This window comes from Gymnogyps californianus, chromosome Z, assembly GCF_018139145.2.
Source record: "Gymnogyps californianus isolate 813 chromosome Z, ASM1813914v2, whole genome shotgun sequence".
Taxonomy (NCBI): Eukaryota; Metazoa; Chordata; class Aves; order Accipitriformes; family Cathartidae; genus Gymnogyps; species Gymnogyps californianus.
In genome coordinates this window covers 85,133,495-85,161,385 of record NC_059500.1, presented here as the reverse complement: position 1 = coordinate 85,161,385, position 27,891 = coordinate 85,133,495, and the positions used below count along the sequence as shown (strand labels likewise).

Here is a 27,891-nt window from a genome sequence, read left to right as displayed (position 1 = left end):
CCTGGGATCAGCTAAGAAGGGTTACAGCTCCAGACTTTCATTCTGATCTTGGAAAAGCAGCAATTAGAAGTTTGAAACTAATTATCTTCAAATACCTTGCATGACAATGGACTTTGTGAATAACTCATTAATTGCTTAATTAAAGCTTTTAACAAACATTCTGCATAGATCATTTTAGAACATTTAACCCACACCTATCATTCTTAAGAAAAACAGACTATAAATTAATTCCATTATTTATTAGACCCCTGTCACATACGTGGTTATCTTATGCTCATTTCTAGTCTCTCTACAATAAAATGTATCCATAAAAGTTTAGTTTTTGAATATAGTCATTCTGAAAGCTAACAATTACTGAAAATTTTGAGAGGTCTGGAAGGAACGTAGCAACTGGTCTTTATCACCCATTTCTGAAAGACACGGAGTTGTATCTCTATTCATTTTAATATATATATATATATGCCTCCCATGTTATTCGAGGAACCGCTTGAACAGGGATAAAAAATAGCACATAATTGTAAGCAATGAAACAGGCCTTTAGGCCAATATTTGAGTGCAACAATTATCTAATATTTCATAATAAGTGCTGTTCTTGAGGTAACATTGCACATTCTTATTAAACATCAGGGACGGAAAGATACATCTTTAAAGCTAGTATTTAGAAAGCATTATCAATGTGTTATTAACCTTATTTTACATGCCTTCTGCCACTTTGCTGTAGATGTGATCAGACTGGATATCATTCTCTAGTTCACTCTGAAGTGACAGTTTCATAGGGAGGTTGTGGTGTTTTGTTTTTAAGAATTGCATCAATGTAAAAAGCATTTGGTCTTAAACTTACTTCTGTTTGCCGGTAAAAGCACTGATGAGTTAATATTTGGACTAACAGGCAAAACAGAGTGGACCAAGAGTTTACATGCTGCTAAAGAGACTGATTTTGACAAAAAATTAAACTACGATTCTGTGAGTATTACAGGATCAGAAACAAGTACTCAGTGCATAGGCATGCAACAGGGACTGTAACACATTTTATGGAGTTTCTTTATAGACACTACCTAGCAGAAGTGTCAGGAATATACCTGCTAGGCTTGAAACTGAAGCAATTAATGGTTCGTCAGTGACTTCAATGGACAGAAATGCAAAAATGGTCTTTCAAAGCAACTGGAGAAATCAAATGGAGACCACATGATCTCAGCTGTTTGTCTACTTTTCATGCCCTCAAGCTGTAAAAGGAGAACCAGGTAAAAGAAAATGTAGTTCTATGAATCATAATCCTTTGGGTTTGTGTGTTTCATTCCAAGGGGGACTGGCAATGTAGCTACAGGACTCTTTACAGCCGGACAGCTGAAAGAATGGAGTGGGAGTTACTGAAGGCAAGGAGAAACATGGAAATAGTCTCCTGTCAGTCAGGCTTGGGTGCTATTTGCTTGAAGTTGTCATAAGAAAATTAGAGATGACACTCAGTAGTCTGGCATTTTCAGCTTTTCCATAAAATGTTTATAAAAAGAATAAAATAATTTGCACAACAGCTTTAGAGATAAGCACTGTAACAGAAACCTCTGGAAATGTGCTATCATTTATTATAGCATATTAGCATCCTGAAAACTACGGGTTTTCACTCAGGATGATTCTTCTCCACTTAGACAAAATAAGTCTGTTATCCCTTCCGGTTCTGCTCTTTTTCTGCAGTGCAGCACAGTACATTAGTTTAATTCCCTGCTTCCCAGCTGAGGAAAGAATCAGACCATTTTCACTAGCACACAGCGAAGGACAGGACTAGGTAGCAGACGACTGCTGTGCGTCAGCATTGGGCTGGAGCTTGCTACAGTCTGTCTCAAACGCAGCTAAGAAGGGTCCATCCGAGGACCAGTTTCACTATTGCCTACCTGCCAGTCTTTCTAATTTCATTTAACTGGAAAAGCTATTGGATGCAGCAAGGACATCAAGCTGTCCTTCTGCTGACTTGAGAAGACAGCATTCCCATATTTCAGTTTCAGTCCATTTTAAGTAAGCTATCTCAAATCCAGCTGCTTCAAGTACAAAATTCAACTTGTTCAACTCAGCTGACTTGGCTGAACCTACAAGTGTAAGATCAGAGCAATGGCTCGGCCTTAGAGTGTGTCTACCTTTAAAATGAAATGCCGTTTGGCACTCATTGGACCAATAAAACAAGACCCCATTCCCTGACTCTAACAGTTAATGAACTTTCAAGAGAGAGAGGGAACTGAGAAGGCACAAAAGAAGAAATAAGAACCTGGATCAGATTAGATGCCTTGGACGAAATACTGGAATATCTTTCACTCTTTCCATCTTGAAGAAATTTTGGTACTGGATGGACAAGCCTACAATTAAGTAAGAGCGTGTGGATTTTCTCAGTAGAACTATGTAGAAAATGACAAAAACTAAGCAGCCAAAGAGAGAAAGACGAAATAAATATAAGAACAGAGAAGAATAACGATGGATCTCAAAGGAGTTATTTGCAAAAACACAACTGAATTTGGAAAAAAATTACTTCGTATTTCAGGTTTAATTCATTTTTTTTGTAGTTGAATATTATTCATTTACCTTTCCATGTTCTTTCCTCATGTGAGAGATGTAAACGTCTCTCTGAGTGAAGAGCCTATCACATTCCCAACACGTCCAGCCAGGATTAGCGACTTTTTTAGGCTCTGCTTTCTTTATGGGAGAAGGAGATTTCTTCTCCAACTTTTCTGTTCCGTTGATAGATTTTGTGTCCTCTTTGTTGTGACTGGCTGAGTTCTGAGTTGTGGGTTTAGTACTGAGAGGCAGATTTATCCCCAGGTTTGGTGGCCCCTCAACACTTTTCAAAGTTCCATGCATAGACTACAATAAAAGAGAAAAAAAAAAAGTACAAAACTAACATAGATGTATACAGTTGTATTGACAAAATGCAAAGACCCTCTGAACCAAAAGTCTTCATTTACTTCTTTGTCATACTATTATCAGATTACATTCTTAACTTAAAGAAACATGATTAAGCAAAGGCAAGGCCTAGCATAAAGAGAAACTAGCCAACAACACTAACAGACACCATCCGTAGCTAAAGAGACGTTTTCTTCAGTGGCTAGATATTGTCACAAAAAAAAAAAAAAAGACTTTGTAGGTTAAGTTTAAATTGCTGTTTAATAGGGAGGAAAAAAGGGCTCAAAAAGTACTTTATGTTAAGTATAATTTCTTGCTTTACTTACCTAATATATTAGTTGAGCATCCTCATTTCAAACTACGTGACTAGAGATTTCCAAGAAGGAAAGGTTTTTACTGACAAATTTTGACTTGGCACACTGGTAAATAAGACAAGAAAAGGCAACTCTGGAAAGATCAGGTAACTATATTGTTTAGGTCATATTAATATTTTATGTTGAGGCTGAGCTAAGCCCTGTCTTACTCCATGCTCAGGTTATGAGCACCCGAACTTAGGGATACATTGCAATCAAAGGTGTGCAGGGCTGACAGGGTCCCCAAGACCAAGGGACAGCTAAGAGGTGTCTAACAAGCTGTTCTCAAGCACCCTGCAGCTCTTAGGTAGTAATCCTTCCTCACTGATTTATTTCTAGACTTTAAGTAAACAATCAGTAAGAAGGGAAGAACTCTTCCACCTCCTCCTCCTCCAATTTCTGGAGCCAGTGTCATATGCTGGCATGATACCTGAGCCTTCTAAAAAGATGACTAGTTCAGGAAGACCTGGGCTTCAGCTGTGTGTCTGAGTTTCATATATGAACATGGACACGGCAGGAATGAGTCAGCAGGGTTCTGGGCCAACAAAGGTAACTGCAGCCCAGACTTAACATACTGTTGAACACGGATCCACTATCAAGGTCTCTGTCACATCTAAAAGACTTGCCCTTTACAATGACAGTGTTCTGTTCTAATCATCTCATCTACTGACCTTTATTATAAGTCTCCTGGATGATATGTCTAGCCATCCCAAACATAATTATTTTTCCTACAGGTAACCTCAGAAACAAAAAAACATTCAATACGTTCTTGATTCTGAGAATATAAGAATACAAATCTGATACTCCAGTATAATACTTCAGTATCAAGTTCTTTTGTAAATCCCATGGCTCTTGGGACTACCCACTGGCTCTACAGCAAATATCAACCTGACCTGTAGAACATGTTCTTCTATTTAACAGCTGTTAAATAGAAGAAAAGAAAAGCGAGTAGTTTAAAAAACTAAAATGTTATTAAAAAGCAAAGTGCACAGGACCAACTGACTGGTTCTAAGAACAAACTGAAGTTGTGTAGTAAAAGAGGAGGCTGCCTTTAGTATCCCATTGCAGCAGGATAAGAAGAAGGAAGCGTGGAGTAGGGGGGAAGGAGGTTCCTATACTTTCAGGCAACTGAAGATTGACCTGGAGATTCCATCCCAGCTTAACTTGTCAGCATGTAAAATGTTAGTGCTCAACTTTCTAAATGTCTTTTAAATACAATACCTGCAATTAAATTTCTTATTTGAAAATAAACAAAAAGCATTAAAGCATAACATGGAGTCACAGTGATCACAGCACACGTCACCAGCAGAACTGGGAGTGTTACACCTCCAGTCCAGACCTTCACCACCTGTTCTCACTGGCTGTTAGAAATTTTCTTGTAGCGAGCCGTGAATATGCAATAAGGAAAATGAGACATACATTTTGCCAACAAGAAACATTCACATCTGCAGGAATTATTCTAGGTTATTTATTGTAGCTTTACATAACCTCCCCCTGAGCTTCTTTCTATCCCTTTCTGTTCTATTTTCATCCAGGTCTTCTCTGCCTTGATGGCTTCTGTCTAGCCATACCAAACAATTACTTTTTGTGCAGCTAGGCTGAGCTCTGCCCTTGTCTGGCACTTGTCTTCTCTCCGAGTCCTTTTCTGTTTTTAGCTATACTCTGTTACTGTTTTTTTCATTCCCCCTTAACTGAAGTCCAATTTATACTTTGCTGCTGCTGTCCCTACTACTATACGCACACATCCTAAATGTAAAAGCACTAGCGATTCTGAATAAAAGCAGTAATACTGTTACTGCACGTGTTTGTTCTAATCCTCTAATTTTACTCTCAAAAATGTATGAATCATTTATAGTGAAACATGCTAAAAAAACATTGGTTGAAAGTACAAATACTGGCATGCAACACTAAAGCCAAAAGAGTTAAATAGTGCCCAAATCTTAAGTAACTGAGAATAACTTTATAATGAGAGATGCTGAACAACTCTAATTTATGTAAGAATAGCTTCTGGCCCTAAATACAGTCAGATCATGCTCCTAAAATAGTTGTTTTCAGGTCTTACAGAAGTAGTTACGTACAGATATAACAATACTTTTACAATACCACCTGAGTCAAGAAAAACTAATTACATAAATAAGACATACACGGCAATATATGGAATTTGCCTATTTAGTTAAAAAAAGAAGCAATACAAGTAGATCAAAGGAAACAGAAAATAGGACTTTGCGTTGCTGCATGAGAGGACCATTTAAGATATATGGCATAAATGTAAGAAGATTCTTACAGTAAATATGAACTAGTTTAGAAACAAAGAAAATATCCAGTCCTTGTATTTCTGAACGTCTTGGGTCAGCCCTTCCCTATCTCCTCCTCAAGTTTTAGACTGGCTTTAAGATGAACTGTTTTTTCAAGACTCGTGATCTTGTTTTCAACACAACTTCAGAGATTTCTGAGGTTACAAGTGCCATAGTTGAGACTACAATGCAAAATGATGGTTTTAGCAGACAAGAAAGACGTCTGGTTTTCCACTCTTCTGTATACAAATTTTACTAAGTCTTATGTGTCACTGCAAGAGAAACCCACTGAATTAAGCGCTACCATTCTGGATTGTATTACTTTGCAATGGTGTAAATAACTTCAGCTGTTACCAGGCACCAGATGTTAATAAGGCATAAGAAATTCAGCACTGCTGACAGATTTGGTACACAGAAAACAAGGTAACACAGTATATTTAAAATACACAGCTAACAAATTATAGCCAGGGGACTGCTGATTCTGAAAAACATGATTTGCAAGGATGACAGTAAATCTTCTTCAGTTATAAGGGTATTTATGAGAAAATCCACATCAAGTTTTTTTCAAAGCATGCATGTGTTCATGTTCGTATGTAAACACGCACACAAATAACCCCTACATCTATTAAAGAAACATACTGGTTCCTACCAGTGAATTCTGAACATCAAAGGTTTGATTTTATAATGTACTCAGCATTCTCAGCTCCTAACAACTGGAATAATACTTAGAATACTGTAAATAAGGCTCAATACTTACTAGGATCGGACTAATTTACTTCACTATACCCATTATTATTTTGATAAAATGACCTATTGAATGCAATGCACTGAGATATTCCTAGTATACCAAAATAAACATTCATATAGAAAAACTGAGTTAGTGATTACATCACAGATACGCTGAAGACCATACGAAATACAACACTTTAACATTTGAGAACATTATTCACAGATTACTCTCTTGGAATTATTAACATCTCTCTCTTTCAGCAGTCTTCTTGTTATTCTGTGCCTTTTTACAGTATTTTCTCACAGCATATATTGCATGACAAATGGTATCTATGAACGAAACAAGAGAAGATGCCTACACACCTTGATATGATCCATCATAAGCTGTTTCTGTGCATATAGAAGAGAACAGTCTGGACACTTGAAAACAGACACCTTCTGGTTTTCAATGTGCTGATCAAAGTGGCGATAGAGCAAAGGTTGTAGAGTAAACACAGTGTCACACATAGAGCATTTATATATTATTCTAAAAACAGAAGTACAATAAACAATGTCAGTCACGTTGATGATCTAGTTGCAAGAATCATGATGTTAACTTTTTTTCTCAGCAGAGATAAGATCTGACATGTTTAAGCAATCATTTCACACTGCCTGAAAGAAGTTAAAATTAAACTAATTCAAAACATCCTCCAATTTCAAAATATGGGAGCAGTAGAAAAAAACAGAAAAACAGAAAAAAAAAATCATTAAAAAGTGCAAACAAGAAGCCAGAAAACAACAGCATATGCCAGTTACATATATAACACCAACATCTGCTTAGGACACTCTGAAAGTTAAATGTCTTCAGTTTCTGAACTCACATTGTAACTAAAGGACAATATACCTGTTTCAGGTTGCAAAGGCAGTATGTTTTAAGGGAGCGATTGATTTGATAATAATTGGTAATATACTTCAACATAAATTTATGTTTGGCAATGTATACGGCTTTGAACCTCCTGAATGCCAAGCCTAGGCTCTGTTAATGCTCTGAAGCTGAAACTTCACAGGATGGTATTTCCCTCTTTTGCAATTACAAGCCATTAAGAATTTGTCTATCGAAGCAATGTAGAGACAGCACCGAAACCACAATTTCCTCTCTCAGAGCATACGCGACTTTTGAAATTAGCTACCTAAATCTCCCATTCTGACAGGCAATATTCTAATCAAAATTGTAACAAAAGCTATTTATGTTTTAGTAGCTGCATAACTGGTGAAGCAATGCATCTATTAATATGATTTCAAAAGTACTTTAGAAATAGATATACTAATTAACAAAGAACTAGGTAAGTACTGGACACTAAAAGCATAGTCCCTGAAAATGAATATGATAGCCAAAATTCTGAATCACAAAATGCTAAGAACATTATTAAACAATCTGAAAATAGTTGTATTTTTAGCAGATCCTTGTCATGTGTCTGTCCAACAGACAAAAACCATACGGAAACCAGAAACATAATCCTCTGATCTAAATGCTGCAACTACTACATGACAGTAGTTTGAAGCTGGTTTCATTTTGCTGATGATTTTATAATGAAAAGTGTAGTTTAAATTGCATTCTAGGTAATTATTTACTTGATACTTTGCTTGTTGTTTTTGCTTATCTGTATGTTTGATTGTATCAACAATGATTTCCCTGGCAACTAAAGGCGAGTAACAAGATTAGCCATTCGAACTGCAACCCTTTAATGTATCTGTTTATAAATAGTAAATAATTCTATTCTTTCAGAAATTTCACACTTTTTTTTAACTTGGAAAATGAATGAAAGGAAATGACATATGAAAGAAAAGTAACAAAGAAATTTGCCATAGATCATCAGATGAGAGAGAAATCTAATCCATTAGCCATCAGTAGTGGTAGTACTTCAGAAAAAGTTCAGCTAAAATAAAAGAAACCCAACAACAGGTGCTCAGTACAAGGACAGGCACTTCCTCTGAGAAAGCAGTCTTCCTAATCCCATCAATTAGAGGTTGATCTCTGTCCTAAAGAATGACTTTGCATTAAAAAACCCAAACCCAACAAACCCTGCTTGCTAGAATGCTGAATTTTCTCATTATCCACATAAACGTTCCAAGTCCTTTCTATAGTCCTCTAAGCAATTATCATCAATAGTACATTGTTCAAGAGCTCTAAAGAGCACTCCGCACTCTGTTTTGAGATGTACACTTAATCATATTAACTGTGAAAAATATTATTTTTGTGGTATATCAAGTGGTCCCAGTTTCTCACATATGCTAAGATAAATTTAATTATTTACACAGCATCCTCCGACGACCTACTGGTTTCTGTGAACCCTCTGCACGGGACGACATACTCTGCACATGCACAGCAGAATACACCTGCTAGCTTCACCTAGTGAGCACGGAGTACTTAGAAAGGGGAGCCCCCTCCCTATCCTCTGACCCCCCACATTACTGTCCATAAAAGCTTCTTAAACATTATTCAAACCAAGTATTTTAGTTTGTCACATTATTACTGATCTATACCTCTTCAGAATCCCAACTTCTTGGATAATTCTCCTATGAAAGGTCGTAAAGAGCTTGCCAGAAATAGGAAATGCTGCTTGATAATAATTGGTAAGAAAGACATCCCAGGTTCCTAAAATGCAGTTTCGCCTCATGTACCTCACATCAATATAAACCCACCCATCTTACTAATAGTTTTAACTGAGATCGTAAGAGACAACTTCTGGGGGGAAAAAGTCAAAGGATCACCACCCCAGCAGGTCAGCTGAATTGAGCACAGCCAGAAACACAGAGAATGTGAACCTTCTCCAGGCATACTGCTATTACAGGCACACTCCATGGGATGCGCTGTTTAAGCTCTAAGGGTAGAAAGAGCCAAAGGATTCACTATGCAAGGGACCATTTTCCTTGGCCACAGCACACAGAGCTACTAAGCATCTAAGCATGCTCCACTGTCTTGGTCCCATCTCAGCAGAGCAGCCAGAGATAATTTAAAGCAGTGATTTTACTGTCAGCCCTCTTCACTCCATCCAAGAAGAAAAACAGAGTTTCCTCAGAAAAGTACTTGCTGTAGTTCTGTAGTGAATCTGCTTGTAATGTCAGAAGCTAGAGAGCTGGTACTAACCACACACATACCCTAATCCTGGGGCACCAAATATTTTTCTTCTATCCCTTACGTCCTGTCTTTTATAACACTGTCTTACATCTCCATCAGCAACTTTGTCCAAAACTCAGGAAGCACGATTACTGACGAAGCAGGCAAACAAGCTGAGGCACAAGACTGTGTTCATGTGTTTCAGTTTGTGCCCACTGCCTTTTGTCCTGTCTCTGGGCACCACGGAGAAGAGTCTGGTTCCCTCTTCTTCATGCCTTCCCATATGGTATTTATACACACCGATAAGGTCCTCCTGAGCCTTCTCCTCTCCAGGCTGAACAGTCCCAGCTCCCTCAGCCTCTCTTCACACAAGAGATGCTCCAGTCCCTTATTCATCTTAGTGCCCCTTTGCTGGACTTGCTCCAGTACCTCCACGTCCCTCTCGCACGGGGGACGCAGCTCTGGGTCCAGCACTGCAGTGCTGCCCCAGCAGCGCTGAGCAGAGGGGAAGGATCACTTCCCTCGACCTGCTGGCAGTGCTCTTCCCAAGCCCTCAATGACCACGTTCCTGGGTAATGCAGCACTTGTGAGCACTGACAGGAGAAAGTGAATCTGCTACAAAAAAATCTGACATCTTTCTGAATTTATCACATAAAAGTTATATCTTTCTAAAAACACTAAGAGCCGAATATATGTATTTTCTATGTAAGCTAAAAGACTCTACTCTGTTTTCACAGAAGCACAAGAACTATCTGGTAGAGATCCAAATTTCAGACACGTTTCTGGGAGAAGGCTACTGGGTTAAATTCATACCAACATACCTAATAGTATGAGTTGTGACTATACACACTTCGAGTATTTCTTTCAGTCACATCAAAAGCATGATTTTCAATCGTAAACACATGCAACTGAGTTTGTTTTATAATTGTTTGTTTTATAATTTGTTTTATAATTGAAGTAGTCAGTATTTAACATCTAACAGCTTAAAACCCTGTCCAAAGCTTAAAGACAGTGATGCTTAGTCAGGACATAATTTACAACCACCTCAATTCAACAAGACACTTGAGTAAGGCAGGCACTTCAACTGCAATCACACCGCCAGGGTGTTTACTCAGTAACTGCTCCTGCCCCACAGTACACACCAAAACAGGCATGGTACACGCACTTTTTCACTTTTCAAAAATCCGCTTAACAAATTCACATATTATCTTAGAATAAATACAGATGTTATCTCACAGGAAAATACTTTCGTATCACATAAAAGCTGTTTAGCGTTTTGAAAGCTTCTGCACCAAAGTATGGTATTTCTCCTTCCCATAGTTTTTTTCTCTAAAAAAAGGGTACTTGTGGGATAGTATACTTTGTACCAATAGTACAGTATATATCCATAATCTGGCTTGATAAACAAGAATTTCTCCAATATCCAAAAAGAGATCGGCCATGAAAAATACCTTAGTGCTGTTCCTATGAAGTTACACTGTTTACTGAAAAAAGAAAAACACAGATAAGCTTTGGTTTCCCATAAAAACCATGTAGCATCTTAGGTATGCTACAGGAGAGAGCTTCACAAAGTTGAAAGACAAGACAGCCATCCATTTCCCTATATTAAAATAATCTAATTTCATCCCACTGAGGATCACTGCACATAAACTTCATTTGTCATACACCAAATAGTTTACTGTATCTGTTCTGAAACAACCATTTGTAATGTAATTGTAAATCACACAGTTCCAGTAAACGCCAGACGCACACAGCCATTTATCCAGTGAGCCCAATTCCTGTAAACAAAAAAGTGTGAACCAGTAAAGAGTCCCTCAGGACCGGACTGGCCTCAGCCCACTTACAGGACCGAAGTAGTAACTCTTCCCCAGCCGCCCCGACATGCTGACACAGCGGGCCTTGTTTTCGGCTGCACCTCTGTGATGCCCAGAGGAACGCCCAGAAGCCAGGCTCCACGGCCATGCAGAGTTCAACAACATCTGCCTACCGGGTGAGGTTTGAAACTCACGTTCAAGGGTCAGACACCTTTTATACACTCGATGAAAACTCAAAAGCTTCACATTTCCAAACACAGAAGGCTACTGCACCCTTCTTTTCATTTGTTTTAAAATTTTTACTTCATAAGAACAAAAATTTAACTGAGCTTATGTAGTCATATCTATAGCATTACATGACTGTATTACATTCCTTCTTTTCAATAACGAATTTGTTAAGCTTTCAAAATGTACGCCAGTCATATGCAACATACATGCTAGGTCATATGATACAGATAAACCAGCAGCAGCAGATTGGTCAACTGTGAATTTTATTTCCTCAAATACAACAGTGCTTGTCAGCTCTACTCAGTGCTGGTCAGGCCACACCTGGACCACTGTGTCCAGTTCTGGTCCCCACAACTCAAGACAGACATGGTCAGACTGGAGAGGGTCCAAAGGAGGGCCACGAAGATGATCAAGGGGCTGGAGAACCTGCCCTACAAGGAAAGACTGAAGAGGTTGGGTCTATTCTCCCTGGAGAAGGCTCAGGGGGACCTCATCACAGTGCTCCAGTACTTAAAGGGCAGCTACAAAGAAGACAGAGGGTCTCTCTTCAGAAGGAGCCACATGGAGAAGACAAGGGGCAACGGGTACGAGTTGCACCAGGAAAGGTTTCATCTTGATACAAGAAAGACATTTTTTACAGTGAGAACAATCATTCACTGGAACAACCTCCCCAGGGACGTGGTGGAGCCCTCATCACTGGAGGCTTTCAAGATGCAGCTGGACAGCGTGCTAGATAATCTCATCCTGGCTCCCTTTCCCACGAAAGGCTGGACCTGATGATCTTTTGAGGTCCCTTCCCACCTGGGCTGTTCTGTGATTTTTAACACAGAACGTTACAGCAGATAAACCAGAATTTGAGCAATGTCACAAACATCTGATGTCAACTTGACCAAGATAGTTGAGAAATATCCTCAGAAACCAACTAATTTAAACAACAAAAACATTTCCTTTTTAAATTGCTACTGAGTAGCAGAAATACATGCAGTTAATTCTGAGGAAAACCACATGTCCTGATAGCTTGAAATAGACCTTATTAAACGTGAAACAGCAGTCAATGCGAGCATCTTGAGTGTTAGTGGCAACACTGTACTACCTACAGATGCTTGTGAAATGGAAGCAAAGAACTCCAAACACTGCAAAGACTGGGAAAATCCTACTAGTCACTCTGCATGCATTTAAGACAGCATCTTGATTAAAACTGGCAAATTTAAAGAAAACATCACTTCTTAAGAGGAGCACTCAATTATGGATTCTATGATTTACTACAATACAATAGTACTTCATAAAATTTTAGTCTTTTTATAATAAAAATAAATTAATAAAAGAATACAATTATAAGCACATCTATATGGAAAGAAAACTAATGCAAAATACTTAATTCATGAAGTTGATCAGAAACAGTTCATCAGATCCAAGCACAATTCAAGAAATCTTCTCCACTTTTCATATGTGAAGTATCTTACACAAATGGTGATCTTAATCTTTCGGTTTTCTCTAATGAAAATTATGGGAATCTGAAACAAGTTTTAGATCAAATGTTGGTATTTCAAAGCCTCTCACTAAAGATACCATCCCTAATTAAAACAAGGTATCATTTGTCACTGGGTGGAAATGTCTTAATTTGGTATCAGACAGTAAGTTTGTTGCCGTTTTGCTTTAATGTAGGTTTAAACACCCTAAAGAATACATCTCCTGTTAATATGTTAGAAGAAACAGTGATAAACCAAATTCTTCTGAAATCTGGTTATTACATTACATGGTACCTTGTTTCTCTCTCTCATCTGCTTTCTATTTTCCTAAGTCTGCAAGTTGTTAAAATGTACTAGTGTGCTCTGCGCACTCCAGAGAAACAACATGGAGTTAAATACTTGAATATTTACTCTCAATAGTGCACTCGTACCAACAGAGGAGAAAGAAGACAGAAGAAAAAGGTCTGCAATGAGAAGGCATCAGGCTAAGACTGATGAGATTTGAAGCCTGATTTTCACATGCATTGGCACCTGCAGCTGCCACTGGCTTCAGCGGAGGCCTTGAATATTCAACATCTTTAAAACAAAGACCCTGAAGCCGAGTTCCTACTTGTGCCCTGTGTTACCATCTTCAGTAAACCACCGTGTTTATGCACAACTTTCCCAGCTACAGAACGGAATCAGCTCTGCTTTAACCCAGAAAAAAAGAGATCACGTATCGGAAAAAAGCTTATATAAACAGCTCTATAAATGCATCTGTTTTGATTTGGAGAGGCAAGGCCGGAAAAAGTTTAAAGGCTGGCACCTCTCACTTCGTAACACACTGGAATTGCTCGCCTTGAGACATGACCGTCTTAGGGAAGCAAACCCCTAGCTCACCACTCCTAAAACCTACAGCTTTCGTGAAGAAAAATCTAGTAGACAGAAAGAGGAGAACAGATCCTGCAGGAAAAGCAGCCCCCAACAAGCGAGTGGCTGCCTGACCAGAAGAACAGGGTACCACAGGTGGCTGTAGCCCACGAGACTTGCCCAAGGTCAGCCCAGAGATGACAACCGCCACTTCTAAAACCATCTCTCACAAGTACACACCCTGAGCCCTGTGAACTGATGGCACTGAAAGAACCAATTTTCCGAATCCACCCAGATGACTATCTGTGAGCATGTAATAGGAAAAAAATAAAATAACTTTTTCCCACCTTTTCAACCAGATGTTATGAAAATCACTGCATAAGCCCTCACGAGTCTTAGCAGTTCTTTTTGGAATCACATTATCGTAATTCACAGTAAAAATGCAGATGAGCTCAGCAGATTAAAAAATAAGAATGAGCAACACACTAGCTGCCTGTCCAAATCGTTTTTGTAATTACTGTACTACTCTCTTGTAGCGCGCAGTGTTTAAAGAACTGCTATTGCTATGTTCAGGGAAATTTAACCTTTGCCAAATAAACTGCCAGCTAAAAACTCATGAAAACATTACACAAACTCCACACGTTACCAACAGGATGACAAACTGTTGGTTGTACAGTACGTGACTCTTAAGATTATAAGCACAGGACAGAATGCAATTTCACAAGTTATTAAAATGCAGGCAAGTGCAGTAGAAGATTAATTTTGCTTACTTTGGTTCGCCTATCTTGATACCCGGGTGTTGTGTATAGGCATGGGAGTGTGTGCTGGGAGCAGATTTAAATGCCATGGGACAGATAGGACACTTGTAAAAGACTTCACAGTGACAACCTTGAATATGAGACTTGAGCGCCGCCACATCAGAGTATACAACATTGCAATGCACGCAGCTGCAAAAAGAGTGGAAAAGAGTCAGTTCAGCCTAGCCCAAAGCAGTACTGAACGAAATGGAATCAACACTGATTTTCAAGCAAGTGGAAGAGATAAACATATATATACAACTGGATAAAACTATGTTATTCTGTCAATTTAAACAACCCAGTAAGAATCAACATAAGCAGAGATTTGCATATCAGAAAGTAAGAAAAATTTTAATTTGAAAATTTAAGAGATATGAAGTCAGAACATGTTTTTATGGCATTACAAAACAGACAGAAGGGTTGACAGAGGATTATTCTATTGATTGTAAAAAGAATGCTTAAACCCTCTGCAAATTTGTGAAGAGATTTTACAAAATGCATTTTTATCACATGCAGTGGATTGTATAAGGTATGCCACAGCAATTTAGAAACTACCACCAAAATGGAAAACCAGTAAGGAAAACATTTTCACCATTTCCCCTGTTTAGATTTAATGAAGACATACTGGTAATGATTTTCTGTACATGTAATCAAATCAGCACTTGGATTTAAAAACAAAAAAAGAGTAATTTAGACTCAGGACAACTAAACCGAATCTCTACAATCAGATCAATCTATCAGATTGGAATTCCGAAAATATTTTTCAAAAACATACTTCCGCTGTGTCGAAAATTTGTGACCTTTCCGCATCTATTCTAAAATGAAATTATTAAAAAATTGAATATTAGTACACAAGAATTTGTATACACAAGTCCCTTTTAGTGCCATATATCTCCAGTACTAAATGCTACCAAGTAAGTCCAAGAACATACTGCAATAAGCAATTACAAAATAACCCGTCAAATGAAGAAATCTCTTATTGACCAGTATTTTGCAGTAAGTTTTACAATTTAAACATATAAGGCCTGTACCCTTCTACAATTTTAATTTTGGCATCTATCATGGTAGTGTGATTGTTGTCATATAAATGTCAAATTGTTTTTTGATACTGTTTTAATGCCCTGATGATAGCAATAAATCAGGAAATACAATTATACATTGCATTCAAGAATTCAGTTTTCCTTTTGAAATGTATCATCTTTGAATTTTATGAAATGTCGTCCTTTCTTTTCTGAGCACTTAATTTACATTCTTAATACTATTAATTACGTTTGTATCTATCTAGTCTCTGCTTACCAACGCATTTTCTAAAGTAAATAGTCCTTGTCTTTTTTGGGTCTGTTAAGATCTTCTCTGCTCACACAGAGATGAACATTTCTTCATAGCAGTACAAAGCACGATCCTCTCATTAACAGATCTACTCTTAAGGTGTCACCTCAAGAGAGCTGGGTCACGTTTCTCGCCTCCCCATCCCATCCTGTCTGGACTTTATTCTCTAGTGATGTGACATAATAAATGATCCTCAGCATCCACCATTGTATATTAAAACAGTTCTTAAGGACCAAGCCGTCCTTTCTTGGACTGCTATAACATCTTTCTTGTTTTCAACTTGGAAGGATGCAGTTAAACTTAAGGTTGAAATTTTCAGCCAATTTAGTTCGGACAACTAGCCTGAAGTTCGGACAACTAGCACTGAAATCAAACTGAACTCCCTCACAGAGGTCCTTTGGAAAGGCAAGACAGGTTATGCTGTTCCTCAAGCAAATGCACCATGGTGATAAGGAGATGCTGAGGAGTCTAAGAACGAAGACATTAACTTTTCCAGATAATGCTTTTCTTTGCCTAGGTATTTCTGGTTTAGTCTCACCATATACAGAAATTCTGGCTTAATGTGACATGAGTTGTTTATGATACATCTTGAAAAGTTTAGTAACTTTAGTTTAGATTCACAGTGAAGGATTTATGAGTCTTCTGGTGTTACTGGTGCAGGACAGAAGTCCCTGAAGATGATTCCGTGTACAAACCCAAGAGAGACAGGCTAGAGGGGAAGGGAAGTAGAGCGGAAGTAGCAGATGTAAGAAATGTAGGACAAGACAGACTGCTGTTTGGGAGAAAAGAATAAAAGAGAAGAACCCAAAGAAGCGCAAAGAGCTGAGAGCTGTGTCAGGCCATGGATTCAATCTGAAAACAGACTGCCACAGCAGCTGGCTTGATGCAGTAAAAATGCTTTCTTTCCTTAGTGGAAGATTTCACAGTCATCCTAGTAAATGAACTTGTGGCACCTTAAGGGGGAAGAAGCTGCCTACTGGTAAGATTTTAAATCACCCTTCTCCAGTCAGACAGGATGAAGTGGAAGTGTTTTAGGAGCGCTGAGCAAAGCTCGGCTGTACAGGTTGCTCTTCTGATCTCTTGCTGTGCTGCCTGCCACTCAGTGCGAGTGAAATTCTAAGATGAAACAGTTTTTCAAGCCTTTCAAAACTTAACATTTCCACGAAATGCCTCTGATCCCCATTTTCTCAGTGAGTTGCCATTACAGGGAAACATAAGAAAAAAAGGGAAACTGAAGAGTAAAAAAGAAGAACCAAAAGACCAGGCTGTTTGAATGAGAAAGGTAATTTTCAAGCGATGTAAAGCTGAGGAATCTTGACTTCCCACAGAAAAGAGAGCAACCAGAGAGGTGCAGTACACCCATGAGCATTTTGACAATAAATTCTGGCAGGAAATACTGAAAATGACTGTTCTACCAGAGAGAACAATCTAAAATTCAATGTTTTGAAAAAACTCAAAAGGTTTTTTTAAGAACTTGAAATTAAGAAAATACATCTGAATTGTCTAGACCTTATAAACTGTGAAGTCCTGAATCTTGACATTTTATGGCTGAATGAGATTAGCTAATATTCTGATTTAATAACATACAAAAGCAGATGCCCAAAACAAAGCAGAATCCTAATGTGGTATTTATTCCAAAATTTGTAGTACTAATAGCATTGTTGCCATGACAACCTTAAACCCATGAAGCTGTATTCTACAAACAATGCTTATGAAAATGGAAAATTACCTTTAAAAGCATAAATTATACATAAATTGACAACAAAAATAATCATTATACTGACCGAAAACCAACTCTTCGGGTATAATGCAGGCAGTTCTTAGTGACATGAGTCTGGAAGTGGACAGATCTGCAGATTGCTCCACATTCAGGACACGTGTATGGAGATTTATGCTGATGAATTCTCTGGTGTGATGCAAAACTGCACTGGTTAGGAAGCAGCATCTGGCAGATATTGCATGTCTTCTAAACGATAAACCAAAATAGATGAAAAAAAAGGTTTGGTTCAGCTATACGTAAGGTCTTGTGTCAAACACTGTAATATATCAAATAAAAGGTTAAATGTTATGATTGTGATGTGAACCAAAAGAAGTAGGCAAGTACTAAATGCAGGCCCTACTGACAAACCTTGTAGGACAGAGCTGGCAGATACTGGCAACCAGACATATTGGCATTCTGGGCCATTCTGGCACAACAAAGCTCTTTCATATACCCCTGACCATGGGAGATGCATGTTGGTTTAGGTGCCTCACAAGATTACCTTAACAGCGCAAGGGGCCTAAGTACAACTTGAGAATCAAACCTTATGGTTTTAATTCAGTGCACCACATAATGTAAAAAAAAAAAAACCAAACCAAACCCACCAAATGTACTATCTTCACTTTCTTTGATCTTTGCTCCTGATGAATTCTTATGGTAATACCCATAATACCACTAAAATGGAATATTATCAGGCAGAAAGTGCACAGATAATTTCAAAATATGTTTCTCAGGCTAGAATACAACATCTGCATTACATCAACATATTGTGCATCTGAGTAAAAACTAGAGACATACAAAATATTTACAAAGCTTTTCTTTGCAGGGCAATCTTTCTACATGCAGGAGTAACTTACTAAACTAATTCTTTGCTTGTATTTTGTTACACAAAAATAATTTTAAAAAATCTTCAACTACATGTTGACTATATGCCAAATCAGAAATACTGAAATTCTCTGGGTGCTTTGTGCCATTTTTAGGATGAAATGCAAATGATACAACCCAGCTGTAAACAGGCTTCACTTTTGCTCACAGTTGCTTTCCATCACTGGGGGGCACAAAGAGCCAAACCTGTAAAAGCATTCCAGAAAATGTTTCATTTACAATAATACATCTCTAACATCTCTAAGCAGATAGCTGACATTCTGTATGGAGCTATGCTTCTGTTTAACTTTGATCATGGAAGCTGCTTCACTGACTTCAACAGAAACACTCATGGTCTGAAAGTCAAGCACAAATACAAGTCTTTGCAGAATAGGACTTCAACTCAGCTTCATTTCGTAAGACTTTGCTTTGTAAGGCTTTTCAAATTATTATTTCTTATGACTTGGGAGTTATGAATCTCACCAGTGACTTATGAAGATCTAAAAACAAAACCAAGACTCCTTCATGACGTGGGTAATTTTTTAACATGAGATTTATGTATTTTTAGAAATGTTACCCGTAAGAGTCTTGCAGATGTAGTGATGTGTACATTTTGCAAGAATATAGCACAAAACAAGATCTCCAGAGCTGCATTATAAATGATTTACTAATCTATGTATGAAGAAATCCTGAAATAAATAATTAAGAAATAATCCCTTTCCTCATGGTAAAACAGTTTCTCGCTAAAAAACAGGTGCTTCACAAAAATTCACTCCCTTCTTCCAATTTAGGCGACTCTCCTTTAAATCTCTTTTAAAAAACAGTAAGATCCCGATCATATAATAGCAGATTCAAAGCTACCATTGTGGAAGAAATAGTACAGTGTTACAAATAGCTTTCATAGGAGTCTGACTTACTAGTATTAGCAACTATGCCAGTAAAAAAAATAACCTGTTCCCTTTTAATCAACAGGAGACAGACACTAACTCCAAAGATGGAAGGAAAAAGCCTTTATAGTCACTGCAAAAAAGGATTTTTTTTTTTCCTAATAGAACACTGTTTAATATCAAGGTCTAAAGTAACTTCTTAATTGCCTTAGCATTTTTACAGTATTACTGATATTCTAAGAACAAGTATATTTTTGTATTACAATCTGTACACTCCATTTTAATTTTTTTTCCAAAACAGCTTAACCTAAATGCTTTTTTTGAGGGCGCATGCAAACACTTTGATTCTTTTTTTAAAAACAGTAATTTTAAGTAGAAATGTTAACATGAAACATCTTGTCACACACACAGAAGCAAGAAGTGTATTTTCATACGGTTCACTTTTAATATTTACTTTGTGAACATGGTGGCCTGATACGTTTGAACAGAGTCTTCATCCAAACATAGTTCTCAAATGTCCTGACGACAGCAAGATGGCAAAATGCAAAACATTAAAATAGAGGAAGTTAAGCAAAGAAAATCTACCATTACTCAAATTCAGGTTCAATATTAGCACTACTGCCAGCCTAAAAGATTAGTAGATAGCATGGATACATTTACTGCCCTTGTGGAAGGCTTTGCCTGAGGTTAACTATCTGCGGGGATTTTGAACTATCACCCTGATTAGAGCCTTTGTGACACAGTAAGTCTGAAATTGTGTTCAGACACATCTAAATATTCACTCTGAAATGCCAAATATTTGCCCTCAATTGACCAGACAGCTATGGCCGGAACCACCGACTCACACCCTCCAAACTGAACAGAACTGGTTTGGAATGTTAGCTTTTGTCTTCAGCTCAGACTTAAAAGCAAAACCCTGACTAACTGTAACTCTACTTAAAACTGCCACATTTACTTGGCTTCAGTACCATTCCTAAAATCTATCTTTTGCCATTTATGTATTAATAAGCAGCAATATAATACTGGGGAATCTGGAGTATTATTTGATTACGTAAGAAAACAGCAAAACAGAACTTCTTACTCCAATAATAGAAACACAGGGGGTTTTCATAGTCCTTCCAAAGCCTTTCACCTGCAGCACTACAAAAGGAAACCAGGATGCTATGCCACAGAAGAGCCGTACAATATTCCAGCCCCAACTAAGCATATCTCCCTGTTTTGCAACAAGCAGCCTGCAAGATTCATCTGTAATGCTAGTGACTCACACTGACACAAAATGCCAATAATGCTATTTGTTAAGGCCACTGGTTTGCTATTTTGATGAGTACAGTAAAATGTTTAATTGTAACTGATTACAGTAGAACAATAAGAATCTACTGTGAAATTCTGAAATTCAGCATGTTTGCTTACCAGTTTATTTTGGGCTTAAGATGGCATTAACTTCCAGTTCTCTCATTCCAACCCATACCAAAATAAAACACAGTTTGTGAAAATCATCACCTGCCTGCATTTAAAGTCAAAGTTTCAGAAAAAAAAGGGTTAGAAGAAAAAATGGTAGAGGTGGAAAATAAAGATACACAAGAACTATGAGTATGAAGGGAAATAAGCTATGTAGTTTCCATGGGAGCTATACACTTATATCTGTAAATAAGACAAACATTAATTAGCCCAGGTTTGCTACTTTCCCCCCCCCCCAGTAAGTAGATGAGGGTTTCATTCAGCCAGGAAACCTGTCAGTGAGTGGTCCCATTCCCTTTAACAGGAATATTAATGGAAGTAAAATATTACAGAAAAGTAACAACTTTATAGGGAACATCTTTTAATTGCTAGGGCTGTTTTACTATTGTTTATTTTAAAAGAAACATTCTACCTTCAAAACAGGAGTTTAAGAAGAACAAGAAGTAACAGATATTTACTGCTTAGACTCATTGAAAACATAAAAAAGTACACAATTTCCATTTCAAGAGCAATTAGGTGGGCACTAGAAAGAATAGTAAGCTGCAAATAATAACTTTTTTCCTATTATTTGTTTGCAAAATCCAAATGTTTATTTTTATTCTTCCTTCCTTCCAAAGCTAAAATATCTATTTCATCTAACTTTCCTGTCTTCTTTCCCCCATAATAATGGTAGTTTTACAACAAAAAGCCAGTGCCAAGCACCTAGAAGGAAAACGTAAATCAGAGTATTTCTCATCCAAGCTTTTCAAGGGGTAACATATAATGAAAAAGTGCCAAAATTTTTTTAATAAACGCCTATACAGAGTCTTTCTTCAGCAAATACTACCCTTGCAGCAATGCTTGGGACAAAAAATGGACAAAAAGGTAACTTATCAAGAAAGCAGGATGTATTGCTCTCACTAAAGCAACTGTTCAGTTAAACAGTTTCTATGCTAGGCATTTCAGTATAGCTACAACACTACAGTAAGTAATAAAACGCAACGTAAAAAAAAAACAGCACAGAATTGAAAACTGGTACTTGATATATGAAAAGGACTAAGAAAAATAATTTTTAAGAGGATATTTCAACAAAACTTTTAGAACTACATTTATTAAGTGTTCTTTTAAAATGGAACAACATGAAAATAGCTTCTTTTCCTCCAGTGCTTTGCAGCAACAAGGCTTTTTTTTTTTTTTTTCCGAAACCTGGCAATCCATGGCCTAGCAAGCAGGTATTAAGGCCTTGTTCATACATCAGCTCTTCAAAGAGAGCAAGTTTCCAACAAGAGACACAAACACATTGATAGGTAGTAGGCAATGCTGTTTTCTGTACCTTCATGAGCTTTCCTCCCTGAACAGCAGTATCTGTGTACCCATACTTCTCTTTCCACCTAACTGCAGTTATATTTTGACATTCTATGAAGATCTCAGTTGCTTTCCCATAGTAAATCACCAGGGTAAACAACATCTAACAGGACATGCATAGAGAGCAAACTCAGCAGCAACAGGGCAAAAGCACCAGACAGGTAGCAGGAAAGGGCAAAAGTTGTTTCTACAAATGTTTAGTTTACCTGTCCATACAGAAAGTGAGTACATCACTTCTTTATCTTTGTTCTTCTCTATTTTTTTCGTTTTATCCTTACCTCATCCTCCCAACCTATTCTGAGCATATTTGTCTGTCTCTCATCCACTTGCTTTATCTTGGGGCCTTCTTAATTGCTTGATTTTATAGTACCAAGAACAACAGGGTTTTCACAAGGACTACTGGATCCTATACCAAATGGTACCTAATGGACCTATTATGGAAAAAAAGATAAATCTAACACCAATAAGCACCAGCAAAGCAGTTAGCTAAAAAAACAATTACTGAGTATTAAGTAACTCAAGAGCTGGTGCTGAATACGCTCATGGTCAGCCATTAGATACTGTTCAAAACTGCAGCAAGATCTAAGGCCAGAATACATACTGCTAACTTCTTTCTGACAAAAAGCTTAAACAATCTCGCTTTAGGTAGGCACATCTGTAGTATCTTACAAACAGAAATTCACTCACATGGCATTTCACTGTGAATCCAGGCAATTTCAGCCTAAGTCCACTAGCCAGTTAGTAAAGTAGGAGCTGACGCAGAGCCACATAATCCATATAGTCAAGATTATTTCCACCTTCAAATCTCTTTACATTACTACGTGTAGTGGTGGGTGCAGTGTAACTGCTTCATGCCCACAGACTAGGTCTTAAGTTTAGTGAACAGATTCTGACAGGAACCTGTCTGCACTTCTATGACTAGTGGATTCTTTCCTAACTGCAGGACTTAAAAACCTTTATCTCGTACATTGCTGTGCGATTCCCAGGAATATTCCTGGGGCATTCCTGTCTTGATCAGTCTGAGCATGTTTGCAGGTTTTCAGCTTCCCACATAGCAAGAAGCTGCAACACCAAGCTCAACTGAATGCTTTGAAACACACCAGAATCCCTTTTAATTGGCACGCCCCAACAGAAATCCAACTGTATCATTTAATTAACGACCTTAACTCTTAGAGGATTATAAAATACATCGCACACTGATTAATATTAACTTTTATTGAATGACGTGTTTCTTTCAGATTAGGCCACATACATTAGTAAAGAATTTTAAAACGGTTTGTAAGTTTAACCCACTAGTAATCGTAAGAGGAAAGGAAAACCAACACAAATAAACAAATGGTCACACAGCAAGAAATGCATGCTAGTGAACACCACTTTTCACTTCTGTTTAAAAAAGACCTGAGGAAAACAGCATGCATATCCTTTCAATAGAATCAGTGTGCCATTTATTCATTGCCTAGAGTCCCTGTAGATAAGAGGAATGCCTAGCTCACTTATGGTGCTACATGAAAATAATAAAAACTGAAGACAAATCAAGAATGAATCAGTTAAAACCATCATTCAGATTGAACAGGCGGGCTGTTAATGAGGGTGCCAATTAAGTGGATTCCACAGGATACTCAAATTCCAAAGCACAGAAAGAATCATTAAAAATTCTTAGTAAAGACCATTATTAATTTCAGTATTATAATGTTCAGCTGTAAGAAAGCTAATGCTAAATTTTAGCAAAAGTATACAGTGCAAATTTCAGACTTCAGGGCCTAAAAAAATTCTAAGAAAACTCTTATTTAAAAAATGTTGACATTCACTATGGAAGTGCTTGTGAGATTTTTTTGTGGTTTTCATTTATACTTTTAATCATGGAGGTTCAGATAATTAACAGCTAAATGAAAGTAAAAACATATCCATAGATGAAACATTGGAATTTAAGCATATGATACTCTACTTGTCCACTTGTGTCTGCAGCCTGCTGGAAATGAGTTGCAAGAGATGTCTCATCTTGGAAAACTTCATTACACTCCAAACACTTTAGACTATGTCTACAGAGTTTCGATGGATCTTCATCTAGTGGCATAGCTGGAATGACAGGTGTACTTGCTGGGGCTGATATTACTGTCCCAGTTATGCCAGACTGTATCTTTGTTACAGTATGCGTGCCAACTCCCACAGGGCTTTGAAGCATAGATGTAGCAGTATTGCTTGAAGGAGATGCTATCATTTGATCTGCTGGGACTGGTTTTAAAATCAGGTGTGAACACTGCATTACAACTCCTTTTTCCTTGTGTCCACGAGCATGGGAAAGAAGACTACATTTATTGTAGAAAACTAAATTCTTTGTACAATGATTACATGTCACTTCAATTCGCACGCTCCTCCTGTCATAATGCTGGGTCAGGCTCTTCTCAAGAGCAAATGAGTCGCCACACTCCAAACACTTGTAACCTCGTGTTGGTAATGTTATTCCGGCATTGGCAGGGGGACTAAGGTTTGGGATGTAAACTGGTACAGGATTGACACTACTCAGCACCTTATTGAATGCTTCCACTACAGAACTTTGTAGAGATGACACCACCTGGACTCGAGACACTTTTTTAGAAGGCTGTGAGGCTGCTGCAGAAATTATTGCCTGCTTTATTTGTTGCTGAGGTTTTGTTAGCACTTGGCGGAGTTCAGAGGTGGTTTGAGCACCTTGAGGCAGAAGATTAAGGTTGGCAAGATGGACTGTCTTTGGCACAAGTTTAGCACTGGCAAGGCTTGATGCTGGCACCACAACAGTTTGCTGTTGTATAGCATTGGCAGCTTTTATAATGGCGCTACTGGCACTCTGCACTGAAGCAGCAGATATCACAGTGGCTTTCACTGTAGTATTGTTAGCAAGCTTCAAATTAATAACTTGTGAACCTGCTGTTTTAACTGCTGAAACAGGGAGAAAGGCAGTAGCCACTGGTTTGATAGTGACCTGTTTTGGTGCAAGTTCTGCAGATGCAACTGCATTGGTGACAACTGTGGACTGGAGAGGAGCTCTAGGAGGAGAGGAAAGAACAGCAGCAGAAGTTGGTGAGGACAGGAGAGATGTCATGGAAGTTACCATAGAAGCAGTCTGCTCTGGCTTTTTACCAGAGTCCAAATCAACTTCTGGCAACACTCTAGTAACAGTTCTCTTTATCTCCCCAGAAGAAGTCTTGATGGTTTTTATGCGAACTTTAGGAATTGCTGGTGTTGACCCTGCAGGAGAAGATGGAGACCCTTTGCTACTGTTTTCACTTGATACACTTCTGGGACTATCAGGTGGTTTGATAGATGGCTTTTTAGCACCATCAATGAGACTCTGAGATTCAGGTGATTTTTCAATAGCCCGCGGACTTTCACTCATGTCTTTTGGTAATGGAGAAGATTCTCCTGAATTAGACTGTAAATCTTTACTGGTATCTGTAGCTGCCTTTTTAGCACTCAGTGCTGCAATTGCAGCAATGCATGAAGAAAGCTTTGCTGATGACTTTGCTTTGGACTGTGAAATGCTGGCAAGATTTGCTTCACTTTTTTCAGTACTCAGTTTTCCATCAAGTACCCTGTTTTCAAGAAGCTTCTCAGAATTGTCTTTTAGCAATTTGTCCTCTGTTTTCCGAGCTTTAAAAGGCTCATAGACACTTAAATTCATGGAGTTTGTCTCTGTCTCTCGTTTAGCAACTTTATTTTTATCTATACTACTTGAAACTGGGATTCCAGATTTAATCAAATTCTCCCCTCCAAGTGCCTTTAGTTTGTCATATTCCTGCTGAGATACAGATCCTGCCAAGACATTTGCTCTGAAATTTGCACGCATCTCCTCTTTATCTGGGGGGTCATCCACCTCAATTTTTTCATCATCATCAAATTCTTCAGCACTTGATATTGGGCTAAACTGGTTGAAAGCGGAATCCTTCAGTGTAGTCTCAGAAGCTGACCCATCATCTTTAAGTGACTTCCCTTCATCTTTACTGTAACTATCAAGAGCTGATGACGTTAGAAAGCCATTATGCAAGCCATTGCCTGTGGAATGGTGGCCATCCTTGTCCACTCCTTCGGAAGAATCAATAGTACGCACATTTTTCACAATGACACTCACACCAACATCAGATGATGATGGGGCATGAGAATCTTCATCTGTGTGAGCATTTTGTTTTATGTGGCTTTCATGGTCATCATGTCCAGATTCAATAGCTGCTTTTGGATCAACCATGTCTGGTATGTCAAAGGCTGCAAGAAGGTCATCGAAATCTGGGGTCTTCATATCCCCCATGGTCATGTATTTGATTGTAAGCAAATCTGTAAAATAAGCAGAAAGTCATCATCTCAGTATTTTAAGCTCTAATAGCACTGTCTTACACAAAATAAGCGTATGTTCACATATGCCATGCAAAAAGGTGTTATTTCACTTCTGAAGTAATATTTTCAGACATTATACATTACAGAACACTGTTCCAGTGCAAGTGTACAGTCAAATTATTACACCAAGAGCTACAGTAGTCCATCAACTTCACAGACTGTGACCTAGTCATTTCATTCTAGGCACAAATTTCTCTTCAGTGACTTTATTCCTCTCCCCTCTCCTACACTCCCTCCTACCCTCTCCCACATACACTATGATTACAGCAAGATACCTAGACTTCCATGAAAATAACGTGAGGCACTTGCAATTCCTCCTAAGTCTAGATTTTCCTTGACATTTGCATTATCAACCTGATGAGCCTTCTTGAAGACGGTAACAAATGTGTTTCTACTAATAGTTTAAGACTGTTGCACTGTTTTCTATACATTAAATTGCTTTATAAGAATGATGGAATAAGTGTCTCCCAGTGTTCACAATGCTTTTTTTCAGCAACTCTAATGAAGGATCTGCTGTATCTACACTGCTCCTGACAGGTGTCTCAGCTACTTTAAAGGCCTCTCATAACAGAGATTGTACAACCTCCAATGTAATTTATTCCAGTCATTCACAATTTTCACTGTTACATGTTTCCTACTGCATAATCTGAATCTTTCTTGATGCAATCTGAATGAACTACAGGAGATTCTATTGACCTATCCTCTTTGCAACAGTACTTTACTCCGAGACCATTATCTCCCTTCAAACTTCTCCTTTTTAGGCTAACCAACACCAGATCTTTAGGGTTTTCTTTCCCCTCACAGATAACATTTTCCAAATCCTGTTCTTTTTGTTTGCCACTGGCCTCTATTGTTGGGTTTTTTTCCTTCCAATTCCCAAACCAAACAGGTAACTCAAAACTGAAACTTTACAAATGCTGTGTAAAAAGAAGAATTAACTTTGAGTATACTTTTAGATTTAAATCCCACCATGACATTTGCCTATTTCCACAGACGTTTCAATAATATGCAGAGGTGTGCAGGGGAATCACTTGTAGAGGTCTACAAAAATCAGTTACAGAAAGCGCAGGCAGACATTTTTTCATTCTCTTTCATAACCATGCACAGGTATGATTTGTATTGTTGTGACAGAGCTGTTTTTAACGTACTTTCATTGTTCAGTAATTATCAGGCCAAAGTTAGTATTCAATGTGAAAAGATACTTAACCAAATAAGTGTTACTGTTAGAAAGTGCCCATTTAGGAAGCATCCTGTCTGTCCTCCTGCCTCTGTATCAGCACTAAAGGACTGGAAAACATTCTTACTATATAGCTCAGTGGTCTGTCTCCAGTATCAATTAACATAGGCCATCAGAGAACCACGGTGTGACTAA

At 38.0% G+C, this 27,891-nt stretch overlaps 1 protein-coding gene across 2 annotated transcripts in view; it reads right to left on the bottom strand.

Moving 5' to 3' along the window:
* Nucleotides 1–27,891, bottom strand: part of ZNF532 (zinc finger protein 532) — a 49,069-nt gene that overhangs the window by 7,869 nt on the left and 13,309 nt on the right. For both annotated transcript variants that reach the window (XM_050912733.1, XM_050912734.1), the window contains exons 2-6: nucleotides 24,100–26,459; nucleotides 17,627–17,808; nucleotides 14,487–14,663; nucleotides 6,623–6,785; nucleotides 2,566–2,844 (exon numbers count right to left, since the gene is read on the bottom strand). In XM_050912733.1, the coding sequence (XP_050768690.1) occupies nucleotides 2,566–2,844; nucleotides 6,623–6,785; nucleotides 14,487–14,663; nucleotides 17,627–17,808; nucleotides 24,100–26,439 (3,141 nt within the window). In that variant the 5' untranslated portion in view covers nucleotides 26,440–26,459. The remainder of the gene's footprint in view (nucleotides 1–2,565; nucleotides 2,845–6,622; nucleotides 6,786–14,486; nucleotides 14,664–17,626; nucleotides 17,809–24,099; nucleotides 26,460–27,891) is intronic.